Source organism: Lacerta agilis, chromosome 7 (genome assembly GCF_009819535.1).
Source record: "Lacerta agilis isolate rLacAgi1 chromosome 7, rLacAgi1.pri, whole genome shotgun sequence".
Lineage (NCBI taxonomy): Eukaryota > Metazoa > Chordata > Lepidosauria > Squamata > Lacertidae > Lacerta > Lacerta agilis.
In genome coordinates this window covers 47,055,192-47,071,236 of record NC_046318.1, presented here as the reverse complement: position 1 = coordinate 47,071,236, position 16,045 = coordinate 47,055,192, and the positions used below count along the sequence as shown (strand labels likewise).

The 16,045-nt window shown below is 39.1% G+C and overlaps 1 protein-coding gene across 3 annotated transcripts in view; it reads right to left on the bottom strand.

Annotated features, from left to right (window-relative positions):
• The window catches only part of SPIDR (scaffold protein involved in DNA repair), a 159,896-nt gene that overhangs the window by 83,949 nt on the left and 59,902 nt on the right, over positions 1 to 16,045 (bottom strand). For all 3 annotated transcript variants that reach the window (XM_033155171.1, XM_033155170.1, XM_033155169.1), the window contains exons 7-8: positions 15,821 to 15,915; positions 4,049 to 4,268 (exon numbers count right to left, since the gene is read on the bottom strand). In XM_033155171.1, coding sequence (XP_033011062.1) covers positions 4,049 to 4,268; positions 15,821 to 15,915 — 315 coding nt within the window. The remainder of the gene's footprint in view (positions 1 to 4,048; positions 4,269 to 15,820; positions 15,916 to 16,045) is intronic.

Below are 16,045 nucleotides of genomic sequence, written 5' to 3'. Positions count from 1 at the left end.
CTCAACCTGCAGTGTCCGCAACCCGCAGCGCCGCATCTGCGCACGTGCAGGTCGCAATTTGGCGCTTTTGCACAAAGCGTGATTTTGTGTTTCTGTGCATGCGCAAGCGCCGAAACCCAGAAGTAACCCATTCCGGTATTTCCAGGTTCGGCGCAGAGCGCAACCCAAAAACACATAACCCGCAGCGTTCACAACATGAGGTATGACTGTACAAGCAAAGTGCCTGATGTTATGCCAGTTGAAATGTGCGTGGAAGGAAAATGCTACTCTGAATTGATTCCTTGGGGCAGTGTGCATGTATTCCCACTGGACCGTCAATGAAATCTGATTCATTCAGCCTTACACTCTAGTAAGTATGCTTTGGGTTACCTCCTTACACTGGAAGCTAATGGTGAGAAGTCAAACTGCCAAAAACATATGAACACTGCTTCATTAAAGCACATTAACCATACAGATTGGAACCCACATAGTTTCAACTGTTCTGAAAACAATAGCATTCTAGCAATATATTAATTGTGTTTTTAGTTGGCAGTAAACTTTGCTTTTGCTCCTGGCTGAATTTATCCTTAATGTGAATGAGGGAAAACCAGAGACCTGTGTCTTGTACAATGGCACCAAGACTTCCTCTTCCCCGCTTACAATTCTTAATCAGAATTAATCCAAGAATGGGAACTGTCCTCTCTGCATACACTTCATATTGACACATTATAGTGTTTACTGTCCCAAACAGATAATCCTCTAATATGTGCTATTCAGTTTTGTTTGTTTGTGTTATTTCAACTCACCAGTTCATCCAACTTATCTTACAGCCTTCCCCTAGTCCATCCTTAGTCATCAGCAAATTTTATCAGTTTATTCTCCCAGGTCATGAATGAATAAAAGCACACCATAGTCCTTTTCCATGAGAGATTCCACACAGAAACATTGCATTTTAGCAAAATCCCAGTATCTTCTTTCCTTTAACCAGCATTTAGCTAAGACTTCTTTCTCTGCAACACTGTCAATTAATCCTTAAAATCTTATTGTGATAAAATTTGTTTTTAATAGTTACATTAAGATTGAAAATTAGACATTATTCCCCTCCAAAATGAATAACTGTTTCAGGTAGCAGAAAGGCCATTCATTGCTGGCAGGGGGGCATTAACTTGGCTAAGTCATTTGAAAATATATTAGTGTGTTTTCTATCCAAAACTGTCTAAAGCAAAATTATTATCTTCTAACAGGGCCAGATTTCAGTTTTACCACTTCATCTTTAAACAAAATGTGGAATTTATAATGGGATTAAGCACACATGGGAATACTCTTAAAAAGAGTCATATATAATTTAAAGTTCTGCATCTAGCCCAGAGTTAATTCCTACTATACATTTTTACTGACTTTAACAAAACTGTCTGCTATCCCTTGTTGACGTCAGTAGACAACAGACCAATAGCAATTTCTGTCACTGTAGCATCTTTGGAATTTCCTCTTTCATATGAGTTAGAGATTTCCAAGTCTAGAATATTCTTCTTTATGGATCACTAGAATATTTTCAATCTCTCTTCCCCCCACCCATTTTAAAAAATATATATTAGACATGACAACTCATTTTAAAACAGGTATGTTACAAACTGTTTAGTTCATAATGCATGACTCAGTTCTTACATTTGTCAGAGGAACAGAAAATAAAATAAATATTCCTCCCTTCATGGCAAAAGTTGACTTTTACAAACATATTGTAAGGTCCTCGGTTAGTTGCTCATGAGTAAGCAGGCAAAACTCCGACTTTTCCTTTAGTAGTTTTATTGTGCATACTATGTACAGTGCAGAGCTAACAAGTTCATGTCTGTATCAAACGTCGGCAGAATCCGGGAATGGCCCCTTCCGGTTCTGACCCCAACAAAAGTTTCGGTATACGAAAAATCCGCATTCCATCCTTTCGTTTCACCACTCGACGCCTTTGGGGTGATGGAAATTGCGTGCCTCCTTCATCGCCCCTTGGGCTAGGGGAGTGCAGGGTCTCTCCAGCATCCTCAGAGCCTGGACCCTCCATCCCATGAAACCCATGCCCCTCCCCGCTGGAAGCCTCGCTGCTCCCTCCACTGCCAGAGGAGGCGCTGCTGGTCAGGTGGGGCCGGGGCTCTCTGTAGCATCCCAAGAGCCCTTCCACCACCTTGCGCTGCGCCGGGGACAGTTCCCTGACACATATCATTTGACAACAATTAGAATTTTAAAAGTATAATATTTTTGTATATAAATAATGGGCAAAAGTATATTGAAGCTACTACTATATTTCAAATGTATTTGCTAATTGTATGATCCTGCCATATACTAAAAAAGCTAACATGAAGTATTAGCAAATATTTGTTTCCTGGTGCATTCACCTCTGATTTTACCTATTTTGCTATAAGCAGATTACATAACCACTTTACTTCTTAATCACACCCATTCTCTTAAATGTTTGACACCCACAGAGGATAAGTGTTGCCAAAACAGATATTGATGCATTATCACAATGAGCAAACAGATCAATATGGCCTCTCTTGCTTTTGCGCGCTCAGTGTATTAGGTGATTGTGGCTGACATTTTGTTCTATTTAATTGTAGGTAGGTCTTAAATTGGAAGTACACTGATGGATACTTCAGATCTGTAAGATTTGCATTATGCAACATTTCTTATGTACACTGGATGCACACAATTGCACAACCATTGTTTAAGGCAGATTAATTTGCTCACTTAGCACCATCATCCCACACTCCACTATTCCTAAATTTCACATGTATTAAGTGTACCTTGACACTCCTCCCCCATCTTGCCATATCAATTCTGCAGCTCCACATGGCACAAGATATCATAATGCAACCCCCCCCCCCAAAAAAAAAACACCAAGTCAAGCCACAGTAACACCACTGGCATTCGAAATCCACACTGGAAGTGTGTGAGAAAAGCTCAAAAAATGACAAACAAAAGTTACCCATTAAAAAAAATTAAAGACACAAATTAAGATCCTTATCATTGCCTAGGGAATCATTTAAAAGAGGAAGAAAATCATTCTGAAGAGCCTAAGTCCACGTTAAAAGCATTACATTTATGAAGATTTTATTATCAAACACTTGGTACAAAAATATGGAAGAATAAGAAGAGTTTAAGTGTTTAAGACACTAGAGGATGACAACACCATTCTTTAAGAAACTGATTATTTTAATATGTAGGCTGCAGTATCTCAAAATATATTTTGAATTATTATATTGGATACAAGCTAGCCAAGGTTGCTACATTTCTCTCTATCTCAAGGGATAGCTTATAATCTCCAACTCTTAAGTCTTTGAAGGAGTAATCATCAACAGATTGTATAATTAAATCTTTCTTCCAGCAGTGTTCTTGCAGTCAGTGACTTTGAATTTTGTTAAATTTTATTGTGGGGTGGCTGAGCTTCTTTTCCTTATCAGAGCTCTACTCTTTCTGCTTTTGCAAAAACTTCAAAGGAAGAATGTAAAAGACAACTAACTCTCTTTTTGATGGTAGGGATTTGTTTGGGGTTTTTTAGGTCCACATTGTCTGCTTGAATATCTATAACTTTTTTAATGCATACATTCTATCAAAGGGTTCTGTAGGAACAATATCCCTTATTGGTCCTGGTCTGACTGATGAACGATTGATCCAGGGAGCTTGTGTTTATCAACGTGATAAATAGAGAAACTAAAGATTTACAACTTCCAGAAGTATAGCAGCATTTACTTGATTTGTTCTTGCTTGGCGCTCTCCCCCCCAGAATAGTAGCTGGAGAACTCAACAAGGTACAATGCATTCCCTATCAATAGGCAAAGGGTTGATGTCCGCTAGGAACGAACCAAAACTTCTTGTTCATCACATTACACATTACAGTGTCTCATTTTATTATGCTTCACACATTTGAATTTAAAATATTTTTCACAGATATATCATTATATACACCTTGAAATGCAGCCTGACCCAATAAGTTGAAATAAATACATTTATGGAGATACACGAGCATGCCAAGAACAGATTGTAAATATTTTAATAAGTAATTTAAAATAAAAATACTTACCAAGGAGGATGGATATATAAGACATCCTGCAGAGCTAGCTTGAGGTGAACTGCTGTTTCTTTTGCAAAAAGAACTTTAAGCCTAGGCTCAATGACGGCAATTTTTTCTATGGAAGAACTGCCAGCACAAATTTGTCCCAACTGATGGCAGACGGTTATGCAGAGAGTGCATTCTTCGTGCATTTCTTCAATCTTCACAGCTAGTGCGCCAGATTTAACACCTGGAAATTAAGCAACAAAGCAGCTAAGATAAGTACTCCATGGGATGCAGAATACGCACACATGAGGACACATAGCCCTACTTCTTTTGCAGACATCTATGTGTGCAAGTAGGTCTTTAGATAATGAGCTTAGTTGCACTTTTTTCATGGTTGTGTAGGTCAGGTGTTACAATGCAAACCATCCCTGACCATTGGCTCTGCTGGCTGGAGCTGATGGGAGTTGGAGTCCATCAAATGGAGGTCCACAATTTCCCCACCTCTGGTATAGGTGTTCAATACATAAAAACATTCCATCTTATTTAACTGTATCTGTAAAAACAATCTATTAATATTTACCAAAACAACTTTAAATAATACTTCAGTACTGTACAATATTAAATAAGTACACAAGGCAAACTGAAATTATATTTGAGTCCATATGAACCACAGCTCACTGGTAGAGCACATGGTCAGGTAGCAGATGGCAAGAAGGATCTCTACCAGAGATGCTTGGCTACATAGGCTAATAGTCTGGCCTCCTATAGGGAAGCTTCCTATGCTCCTATCTGAAAGATATTGCTCTGCAGGCAAACAGCAAATGATAATATAGCACTTGACAAAAAGTGGGTTACCTAAAGGTTTTGGGGAACTTAAGTTATTCTCTGTCATCCCAGAGGTTTTCAAAACAGAATAAAGATTTGCCTATAAAAAGTATTGCTTAAAATGAGTAAGGACATGCCACATAATTTTTAGCAATGTATATGCTAACAGTGAGCTACAAATTTGTTGCTTAGATATGCAAACAACAACAGGCAATAGCTTCAGTGTGCAGCAAATCTATGAATTGGGGCATAGATTAAAAGCTGCGTAGCTAGAGAAAAAACACTTGACACTTGAAATATTAAAGTATCAGAAAAGATGCTTAAGTATGATGTACCAGGGTTTCTGAGTAGCTAGAATGTACAGCCAAGAAGGGGTTTAAAGCACCACATCAAAGGAGTTATGTTCCAGTAATACTTAAGTATAGTGCATGCAGCTGCCATTTCAATTAGGTCTTACATGACATTCGTATGACAAGCTTGTATTACTTTTATTGCCTTTTTGCTCTCATTTGCTTTCAAACAGGGGCATAGCAAGGGGGCGTAGGGGGTGGACTGACCCAGGTTTCATAATGGAGGGGGTGACAAATTATCAAGGAACAATTACTGCCCTACTAGGGCGGTTCATAAAAAACTTTTTTTTTTTTAAAAAAAAAATGCCTGCTCCAAAGGTCTTATCTTACTATACTAGGGATTATATAGCTATATATGAAATTTCATGCATATCGGTTAATATCTTGACCCTCCTCCACCAAAATAGCTGTTTACTTGGCTGTTTTCCTATGTCGTGAAGGCAGAAATTTCAGTTCAGTGGAGCACTTACGGTTCCCAACCCTAACCCTGTGGAAAGCCATCTAATTAGACTTTAATTTGATTTTGAGATGTTTTTAGGAGGTAATTTAATTACTGTTTGATTTTATACCAATGTTATGTATCTGATGTTAGCCACTCTTAGCCCGACTCTGGTTGGGGAGGGCGGGATATAAATAAAAGTTTTTTTTATCATTATTACTTGTTATTATTCCTTTGTAAGAAAATACAAAATAACGTAAAACCATTTTTGCAGGGGGGAGGAATCAATGGGGGGGTGACAAGAAATTTTCCGCACTGGGTACCACCTGACCTTCCTACACCTCTGCTTTCAAATACTGAACTAGAAAAAGAAAGGGTATCACTTCATGAAAATTAGGCACTCCATGAAAATGAGGGTGGCAAGATGGTGGTGGAGAGAGAATCTACAGATACTCAGAAAACCAGAAATGTACTACTGCAGAGTGTCGCAGACCTACATTTTTTAATGTAGGTCTTCATTTTTGAATAAGCTTGAACTGTTATAGGGGTCCTTTCACAACCAGAAACAAGATCTAAGAAGCCACTGTTACGTTCTTCAATGGGGTTGTTCCAGATCAGTGCTACTGGCTCTCAAACTTTGGGAATGTTGAAACACACACAAACAAAATCATTATCATCGTCGTCGTCATCATCATCGTCATCACCATCATCAAATTGAGTCGTACAAATCAAATTGCATCTACCAGACCCAAAATTCTTAAACAATGTGGACTAAAAAAAATTCTGTGGACCCTGAAGCTTAAGCTTCATTAGTTTCATGGTAGATCCACTCCTGACTACAGGACCACTGAAATTATTAGACACAGCTTTTTAAAGTCCACTCGGTACAATAATTTAGAGGTGCCAACTCAAATGTACAGCCCTTCAGTCAAAGTGTAACATCTCAAAAATACGTTCAGAAAAAAGTAGAAACTATTTGCTTTGACAATTGTTTTAAAATAAGACTGCTATGCTTTCTTAGAAAGTTCAGACTCATAAAATAAATTATACTAAGAGGCCTAAATATTTTCCCAGGAAAGCAGGAATATAATTTTCCCCCAGTAATGCCCCTGAACCAAACTTAAACATATAAGCATTTTCCAACATGTTCCTGAACTCAGGCTGAAGTCAGCAAACTTAATCAAAAAACACTGCCAGTTATTCTTGCTTTAAATGCACACAAAGCTCAGTAATATTTTTTTTCAGTAATTCATTATATTAAGACAGGAGTAGGGAACCTGTGACCTTCCAAATGTTGTAGGATTAACAACTCCCATCATCCCTAGCTATTGGCCATGTTGACTAGGACTAATGTGAGTCAAAGTCCAATGTCATCTGGAGGGCCACAAGTTACCAAAACTGCACTAAGAGGTACACAGACTGCTGGATATCCTTGTGCCTCAGATGCTGATCCTTGTTTAAAGAAGAAATCGCGTGATTCTTGTTCTAGCACACTGAGTAAGTGGGTAGATATCAAAGGGAAACTGGAATAAAGTAATACAATTTGTGACGTCTTAACTGTACCAGTACATACATCATTCACTTCCTGAATACAGATATGATATCTGAGTCCTGGTTTGATTTACAATGGGTTAGATAGCAAATTCTGAATGATCAAAGTTAGACTGACTACTGCAACTCTAGTTCTATGCCCTGCACAAAGGTACTTGGGACTGAAGGCCTTCCTAATCATACCACTTTAAAGTTTGAACCACCTTAAAGCTTTCAGCAAGGCATTTCAAATACATATGTAAAGATACGTTACTAATTCAAGCAATTGAAAATTACATCTTTTCTCATCAGTTAAGTGCATGAGCATTGTTAGAAGTCAACAAAGGTCCTCAAATTTCTCTCCCCCCCCCTGTGCTTCTTCTTCTTCTTCTTCTTCTTCTTCTTCTTCTTCTTTTTTTAAAAAAAACCTATTATTTTACTACTTTTCTTATAGAGTTGGGCACAAGGCAAAATGCAGTACCAGTTAGACTCCAGCCATCTGGCATCTGAATATCTATAGATATTAGCATACACAAATTTATGTCCAGGGCACAAGGATTTGGGGATGGGGAATATAGAACAAGGATTGAAAACCTGAGTTTCTCCAGATGCTTCTGGACTACAACTTCCATCATCCCCTGAACAGTGGCTCCGATGGGTAGAGCTGATGGCAGTTGGAGTCCTACACTATCTGAAAAGCCACAATTCCCCCCAAGCCTGCCTTTCAGCGACACACAATTTATTTTAATCACAATTTCCATTTTAGAGTGTTGAAGTGGTACAAGAACACCACATGGAAAGGGATCATAGCACAGAGATAGGACATGAGCTGTGAATACAGATGGACAGGTTCAACCTCTTGCATCTCCAGCAGCTGATGAAAAAGACCACAAGACCCTAGAGGGCCACTGCTAGTCAAAGCAGACTTTACTGGGTTAGACAGACTCTGACCCACTATCAAGCAGCTTCCTATGCTTCTAGGGTTGCCATGAATCAGATTAAATTAGCTTCTCTCCTTAATCTGCATTATGGAAATATTATTATAATACATTTATTTATACCCTGCCTTTTCCTCAGACAGAAGAAACAAGAATCACTAAAATATAGAGAAAACAATTAAGGGGGGATATTAATAGAATTAAAATTTTATGTGGGTATAATAGCTTTTTAAAATATAGAAATAATTACAATAAAAATAAAATGGCAACAGCTCTTTTATTAAAAAGCATTCAATTCCCAAAAGTCTGTTGGAACAAGGTCTTCACCTGCTGTGGAAGGACAAAAATATTAACCACTCTCAATTTTACCCGTGGACTGCCATCTGTCCAGATTTTAATTTGTTCTGAACTAATTTTAAGATGTATTTTAATTGATTGATTGTCTGTTTTCATGTTATTTGTATACTGTGTTAGTTTTATGATGTTAGTCGCCCTGAGCCCAGTTCCAGCTGGGGAGGGCGGGGTACTATTATTATTATTATTATTATTATTATTATTATTATTATCCTCATCATTATTAAGGATGGAGCCAGTCTAGCATCTCTAGGGAGGTAGCTCTGGGAGCAGCCACTGAGAAGGCCCTTTCCTGTGTTCCCACCGATCGTGCCTGTGAGGGTGGCAGGACCAAGAGAAGGACCTTGCCTGAACATCTCAAAACCTAGGTAGGTTTGTATGAGGTAATACGGTCTTTCAGATATAATGGAGCTGAGCCATGTAGGGCTTTATAGGTCATAACCAGCACTTTACAGGGCTGTCTTAAGTCACTTTGCTATCTATAAGATGTAATATAATAGCAAAACTAGAGTACCATACAGCATTGTCCACACCCTCTCTTAGTCTTGGACCTTCCCCCCTCATCACAATATTCAGACAATTTCTTTCAGATTCCTGTCATCTATCTCTAGTATGGTGATTAGCACTGGAAAGTTCATTTCTTCCCTCCTAATGCAGGAAGTGAACATTTGTCTTTGTTTCTATTTCTGACACTATTGCCAAATTACTGCAGCAGTGAGGTCCTGTATTTCTAGACTGTTTCCTATGAGAAACTGTTATTGTTAACACACTAATGAAATGGTAGAGGCATAAAAAATTACCTGGAGATCAGGTCCACAGATTAAGCAACTGTCAAATCTATCTATCTATCTATCTATCTATCTATCTATCTATCTATCTATCTACTAAGGATTTGGCAAGAAATGGCTACGTGCAGGGTGCAGTGCATAGATCACAACTAAGATTTGGAAGCGAATCAAACAGAGGATATTTCATAAGAAACTGCTGTTTCACACTTGCTGAACTTAGTGCTACAAGTTCTGTTACATGATTGTGCTCCACCCACTGGCAAGTGATGACCCCAATTTTCTTCTCTCGCCCACACAATTACCGGTATACTTAATGTGCAGCTAAAGCTTGTAACCAGAGAAGTGCTTTGGCCCCTTTAAAGAGATTAATGCTGGTCCTTGTGACACTTGCCACATGAGTGAGATCTGGATTCAGTTGGATTGCTGTGCTTTGACATCAGGACAAGGAGAAAGATCCAGGGCTGGTTTGAGGCAATGCTGGGTTTCCCTCTTGCAGTAGCTAGATGTTTTAAAAATCAACTGATATCTGTAGAGGATCTGAACTGCACAGCCTGCAGTTCTTCAGTCTGCAATGATTCAATCTGATGATATGGTAATGACAACTTCTTGGCTTCCAGGCTTGGCAGGCACTTTGGAGGGTCAGTCTACCTTGCCCTCTGAAGATACCTTGAGCCTTCCACATGTTAAGACTGGGTCATTACAGGCCTGCACCTTGGACTCATGAAGGTGGAGTTTTAGGTTTGGCTGTGCCATTCGTTTGCTGCTTTCTCTTGTGCAAGTGACTTGATCTCTTTAATCCCCACTTTCTCTACGTACATAAAAAGAAAACAGCAAACATTTCTTCTGTATGGTGCCTTGAGTCTGAGTAACCAGAGCTATGCAAGCAATATCATTATGTAAACTCTTCTGCCATACTACAGATCTGAGTTCCATAAGCATATGAATACATGTCTACGCAAAACCTTTTGGTTTGAAACTGGAGTCTTACTAGTTTACCTGTTCAAGTTGTCAACACACTGTCAATTATGTGGAAATTGAAGTGGATTTTTTTCAATCATGAAAACATATCTCCCTTTCAAACAATTGGAGTTTTTCTCCTCCAGATCTATTGCATAAATCCTTTGTTTCTAATCCATCTAATTAACCTTGAGTCAGACATATTAACAAACACAAATGTTTACACATGCCACCTATAATATGAAATCCACAGTCGATGATTCAAAATTCTAACCTCTTGGCTCTAAACGCTAAACCTCAAACAAAAGAAGAATTATGCTGTGACAACTAGATGTACAAACAGGGCTCTAAATACTGTGTTTATACTGAATACACAAACACACCAATACATGGAATATCAACATGGGGGACAAAATCATGCAATGGATAGTATATTGCCACTGAAAATGGGCAACTTTGTTCTCATCCCTAACCAGGTAAGAGGTTCACAGCCAAAGCATGAAGAAGTTACATTTTCTTAGTCATTCTTACTTCATAGGATAACAATTGAATAAAAATTCACAATAAATGTGTTTTAAAATATTATGCAGTGGGCAAGACATGCAAGTTAGGAATGGAGAAGAATTTTGTTTGGTCTGTATTTTTAAGTGAACTAGTTAAGCTAAGTCCTACTGAAATGAGCTTTGCAAGCCCTTCTTTGAATTTTTATGATATAGGCTTCAGTTCAAAAAAAATAGTTAACATCAGTAACTTGTTTATTTTAGGATAAAACAAGTTTAGAAATATTAACATTAAAATAAACCACATATTTAAATACACAATTGAGATTAAATCTGTATTTAAATAGATTTTGTAATAAAATAATATGTGTTTAAATTTTCATATTGAAACCGACTTGCGAATAAACATATGCAAAACTGACACAGACTAGAAATCAACTGGTCTGACTGTCCCCAGTGCATGGTCATAATGTTGTGTTAAAAGAAGCCCACAGTGCTATTTAAAGCCATACTCCTTTTGAAAGTTGTTGCCTTTCCAAGCTATCAAGTCTGCTTCCCTGCAGATTTTCTAAGATCTAGAAGGGTTTCTTTGGGGGACTTAGGATGGGTTGTTTCCACAAGTATAATTCTGTTAAGTCTGCAAAGCACGTCAATTACGTAACGTCATTCTTCCATTGTTCTTGTTTTCTGTTGAAGACGGTTCCACATACTTGAGCACAGGTGTACCCAACTCAGCCAGAAGGCATCTGGCAAGGGAAGCTTTTGAACATAAAAACCAATGACTCAAGCCAAAGAGAGGGGAGTTGTTAACTTTACACACACTGTACAAACTCCTGTAAGTGCTACTTTATGCCTAATCATAAAATCTTATATTTGAAAATGTTTACTTTTACCCAAGCAACACTTTGGATAGGAATATGTAGGAGAACAACAATGAACACTTAATCCTGCTTGGAACTAAAATGTAGTCAAACTTCTTTTTTTAACTGACATGCTCTTACTTCTCTCTGCTTTTCCTAAGAACTTCTATGTTAAAAAGAAAAATAGAAGCTTTTATTTCTGTGCTTTGTTTCCAACACCATAAAATATGAGGTGATAGGAGGACACAAAGAGAACATTGGCCACTAGCCATTCCCCTGTGGGTCTAAAACAACGATTTCTAGCATTCATTACAATTGTCAACAAGAAAACCATCAAATACAGTGCCAAAGAAGTAAAGCTGAAACACTTAGGAGGATGAAAAATGCCACAAAAAACTGTTCACACAAACATTATTGCTAAGAGTGCCAGCCCAATGTGGACTGATACTGCATCGTCGAACCATGGATGAGTGGGACAGAATCTTTACAGCAGGAGGAATAGCCGTGATGCAGGGAGATTGCCTAGTCACCATATTAGTTTCAAACAATGAATATGCACAATTTAAAGTTGGAACTAGGAGCACAATGAAGACTCAACTTTAAATTTCCCTGTGAATAAAAACAATCTCAGGATGCTCACAAGCTTAAACAGGCAAGTGCTGAATGAGTGGGGAAGATAGAAGGTTTTAATCCTGTAACTATTGGCTGTTTTTTAGCTTTCCAACATCCCCAACTGCAACTTACAGACAGGCAAGTAGCTAGTGAAATTATGAAGATGGAAACACCCAGAAAGGTAAGGGTTAAGTGCCCCTTCCTTCCCCAGTTTGCTTATTAATATAAATAAATTAGGACTGTGCTACATATATTTGCATGTGACATCTAGTTTGGCTCTAGGAATGTACCTTAGCACCTCCACTGGTATATTTCAGCAAGAAGTACACAGCCTAAAAGCCTTTTGAACATAAATCTCAATGGCTAGTGATTAATGAGAATGAGAAAGAAGGGATAACTCGGAAGTGTGGAAGAATTTTGACCCAGAAGTCCAGATTCCTATCAGTCCCCGCCCCACAGGTCAACTTTGATGGGTGGGTGGGACAACCCACCTGTCAAAGGCCTTCCTGAAACAATTTGGAAACCATGTGCTCATCTCTTCTCAAGCTCTGAGCACAGGGCTTGCAAAGTTCATCTCAGTAGGACTTAGCTGTGTGATTAGGTTTGCCACGAGAAACTGAATCACACAGGTGGTTCAGCTGCATCTCTATCTGCCCTACACATAATGTCAGGTATGGGACAGCTGAATCTTCCAATCATATTCAAGGCTTTGCCCACAGACATTTCAAGAATCAATCATTGAAGACTAGTAGCAACTAAATGGTTGCTACATCCAGATGTGAGGGAAATAATAAAGTAAAGGGGGTGGGAAACTTCTGTTTCAGTGTATCTGAAGAAGTGTGCGTGCACACGAAAGCTCATACCAAGAACAAACTTAGTTGGTCTTTAAGGTGCTACTGGAAGGAATTTTTTTTTATTTTTTTATTTTGTTTTGACTATGGCAGACCAACCCAGCTACCTACCTGTAACTGTAGCTGATTAACATTGAGGTTTGAACCCCATCAAGACCAAGTTGGTCCCCTTCCTCTGTAATAGCTCTGTTAACCAAACGTATTTGTGGGAGCAACTACACGTGACATCTGGAAATGCATGGTTGGACCTCCAGTAGGTTTTTGTTTAAGTTTAATTGAGCTGCATGGGCCCCCAACTACAGCTGAAGCTGCAGCACTGGTGGAAGCAGGGTTACACACTTTCTTTATGTTCCCCGCCCCCATGACACTCTCCCAGCTCCTATTTGCACTTCAAGGGGAAATATATAAATCCTATATCAGATAACTCATTCTGGAACCAAAATAAAGCCAGAACCTAGGATTTACCTACATCAGAAAAATAGTCACTTCTCTTTCATCACTGACCTTATGGTCTATGTGACTGTATGTTATAGAGTTTCTAAAGGGATTTAACAAGACTCCAAAAGTTAAGATGATCCAATCTCATCTCATTGATCTCTGAGCTCATCTGTCTCTTGCATGTTTGCCTTGAGCAACAACACAGAAGCAAGAAAAGTACAGATATCCCAAAAAATCCTGTGAGCCGCTGTATTTTAAGATATATTAATAGGGAAACAAAACAAATAAAACCTCAAATGGCAGCAAGACAGCAGATGAATTGCAGATAGATTTCCAGTAAAGATACTTTTATAAGAATTTGCTTTAATGTATCACAGCAGGACACTACTTTTTTCTACATTCCACTTCTCTTATCAGCCACTGTGGATAGATATTGGTCAGCTATCTAATACAGCTTTCTTTTAACATATGTTAAACCCCGCAATAAAAAGAAGCTAAATGCATGCACAAACAATGAAATGTGCAGTCAAACTTAGAAAAAGCTTTTACTGCAACAGCTACCAAATCAAAGTTCACTTTTCAAAGTGGTTGGCCTCTTCAGCTGTCAAATTTGCTGAAGCTCCAAATAGATTTTTTTAAACAACAACAACAACAATCTGCCCATGGGGGTTGTTCAATTGGCCCATGGACCCCCGCTGCCTGCTCAGTCGGCTCCTGTGTGCCGCGCTAAACCGGCACAGAACAGAGCAGGGACTGCATTCCGTAACGCTGGCCAGCTTCCCATTGGCTGCAGGAACTTTGTGCAGCTAATGGGAAGTTGTGCACGCCTCCTCTGCACTAGAAGGAGTGCCGGAAATAGCGTTTGTGCATACATGCATGCGCGCCGGTGCACCACAGCATCTGTGGGACCGTGAACTGGCCCAAGCCACAAAAACTTTGCCGACCCCTGGTCTAATGGAATGTCTGTTGACAAGTTATAATGCTAAAATCTTAAAATAAGAAACAAGGCCCTGCCTTTTAAGTATTTCTTTGCACAATGTACTTCATTAAGAACAACAGCATTAAATGATGGGCCAATACAGTCCGCAATGCATCCTGTGTTGCCACTATTTTGAATCCATTTCCTACTTTTTCAGCACACCACAATTATTCAAGAGGTACATGAAAGTTGGGGTCCAGGAAAATATTAGAAGTAAACCACTGGCTGTGCAGGTGATGTCATTAGGAAAAGTTTGGCTTCTCTGACCATAGTCCCTGCTTTCTTTAGGAAGAACCTCTGATAAGAGATAGGCTGCACCTCACACCAATTGGCAAGAATGTGTTTGCTAAGAGCCTTGCGAACCTGGTCAGGAGAGCTTAAAACTAAATCCTGAGGGGGTAGGGAGACAATACTGTAGACAACAAGGGAACAGCTGGTACTGGGGATAATAGCTTCATTGATGCACAGAAAACTGAGGTGGTGCTTCAGAAACTTGCTAAAGGAAATGCCCTGTATTAATCTCTACAACCACAGCAGGCACTGAAACTCTCCAACAGTTTGATTTCACTCCCAAAGGTGCACTATTCCACTGTCTCCCAAGACAGACAGGTGCCAACAAAACCTGTCACTAAGTAGCAACAGTCCTCAGCCTTCTCATGTATTTTTCTGATATAGCCACAATACAGTACAGGTTGTTTACCTCTAAGACAATGTGGTTGTTTTGTGTCTCATTTGTGTTTAATGACTTTTAGCATTAATTGACCAATGCCTTAATAGTATCACAGTCACATAGTGAAATCTTTACAGTGGTACCCCGCTAGATGAATGCTTCGCTAGACGAAAAACTCGCTAGACGAAAGCATTCGTCTAGCGGGAGGCTGCCCCGCTAGACGAAAAAGTCTATGGGGCTGCCTCGCAAGACGAAAAAAATTCGTCTTTTTTTTTCGTTTTTGCGGAGCGCGGCTCCCATTGCCGCTCCGCAAGACGAAAACCCCGCTAGACGAAAATTTTCGCGGGACGAATTATTTTCGTCTAGCGGGGCACCACTGTAGTTTGAGGTAAGCACTAAGAAAATATCAAATAGGTTTTTGTAGCACAACTGCAATCAGGACACCCTATTGTTGTTGCAAACTTCTTCCTGTTTGCAGTGAAGACCCTAAGTAGTATTAGCAAGTACAGGGGTACAGACTGGGAGTGGTGCACAGAGAACTGTTCAAAAACACAGGCAGAATATATTTTAGAAGTACAACTGTATTAATAATACAGACTGTCCAACTTCACATCATTAATATATGGATGTGTCTTCATTGAAAACAAAAGCAAAAGCAGTACACTCTGCCCCAAGTAGTTTTCATAGTAATCAAATGTTTCTTACCGATGTGATCATCAGAGATACACTGATGCTTCCAAAAGCTAATGGCGGCCCTCTTTCGGTTCTGGAGTCTGTTCAGTCTCTCTGCAAGCCCGCCCCTACAGAGAATGAAGAATTATTCAGTTATACCAATATTTTACCTTTGTTCCCCAAAGTACCAAGGAACAGACATGATGCATCATTTAGAGCCAAAGGGGTGCTATAAATCAACAGTTGTAAACAGTTCAT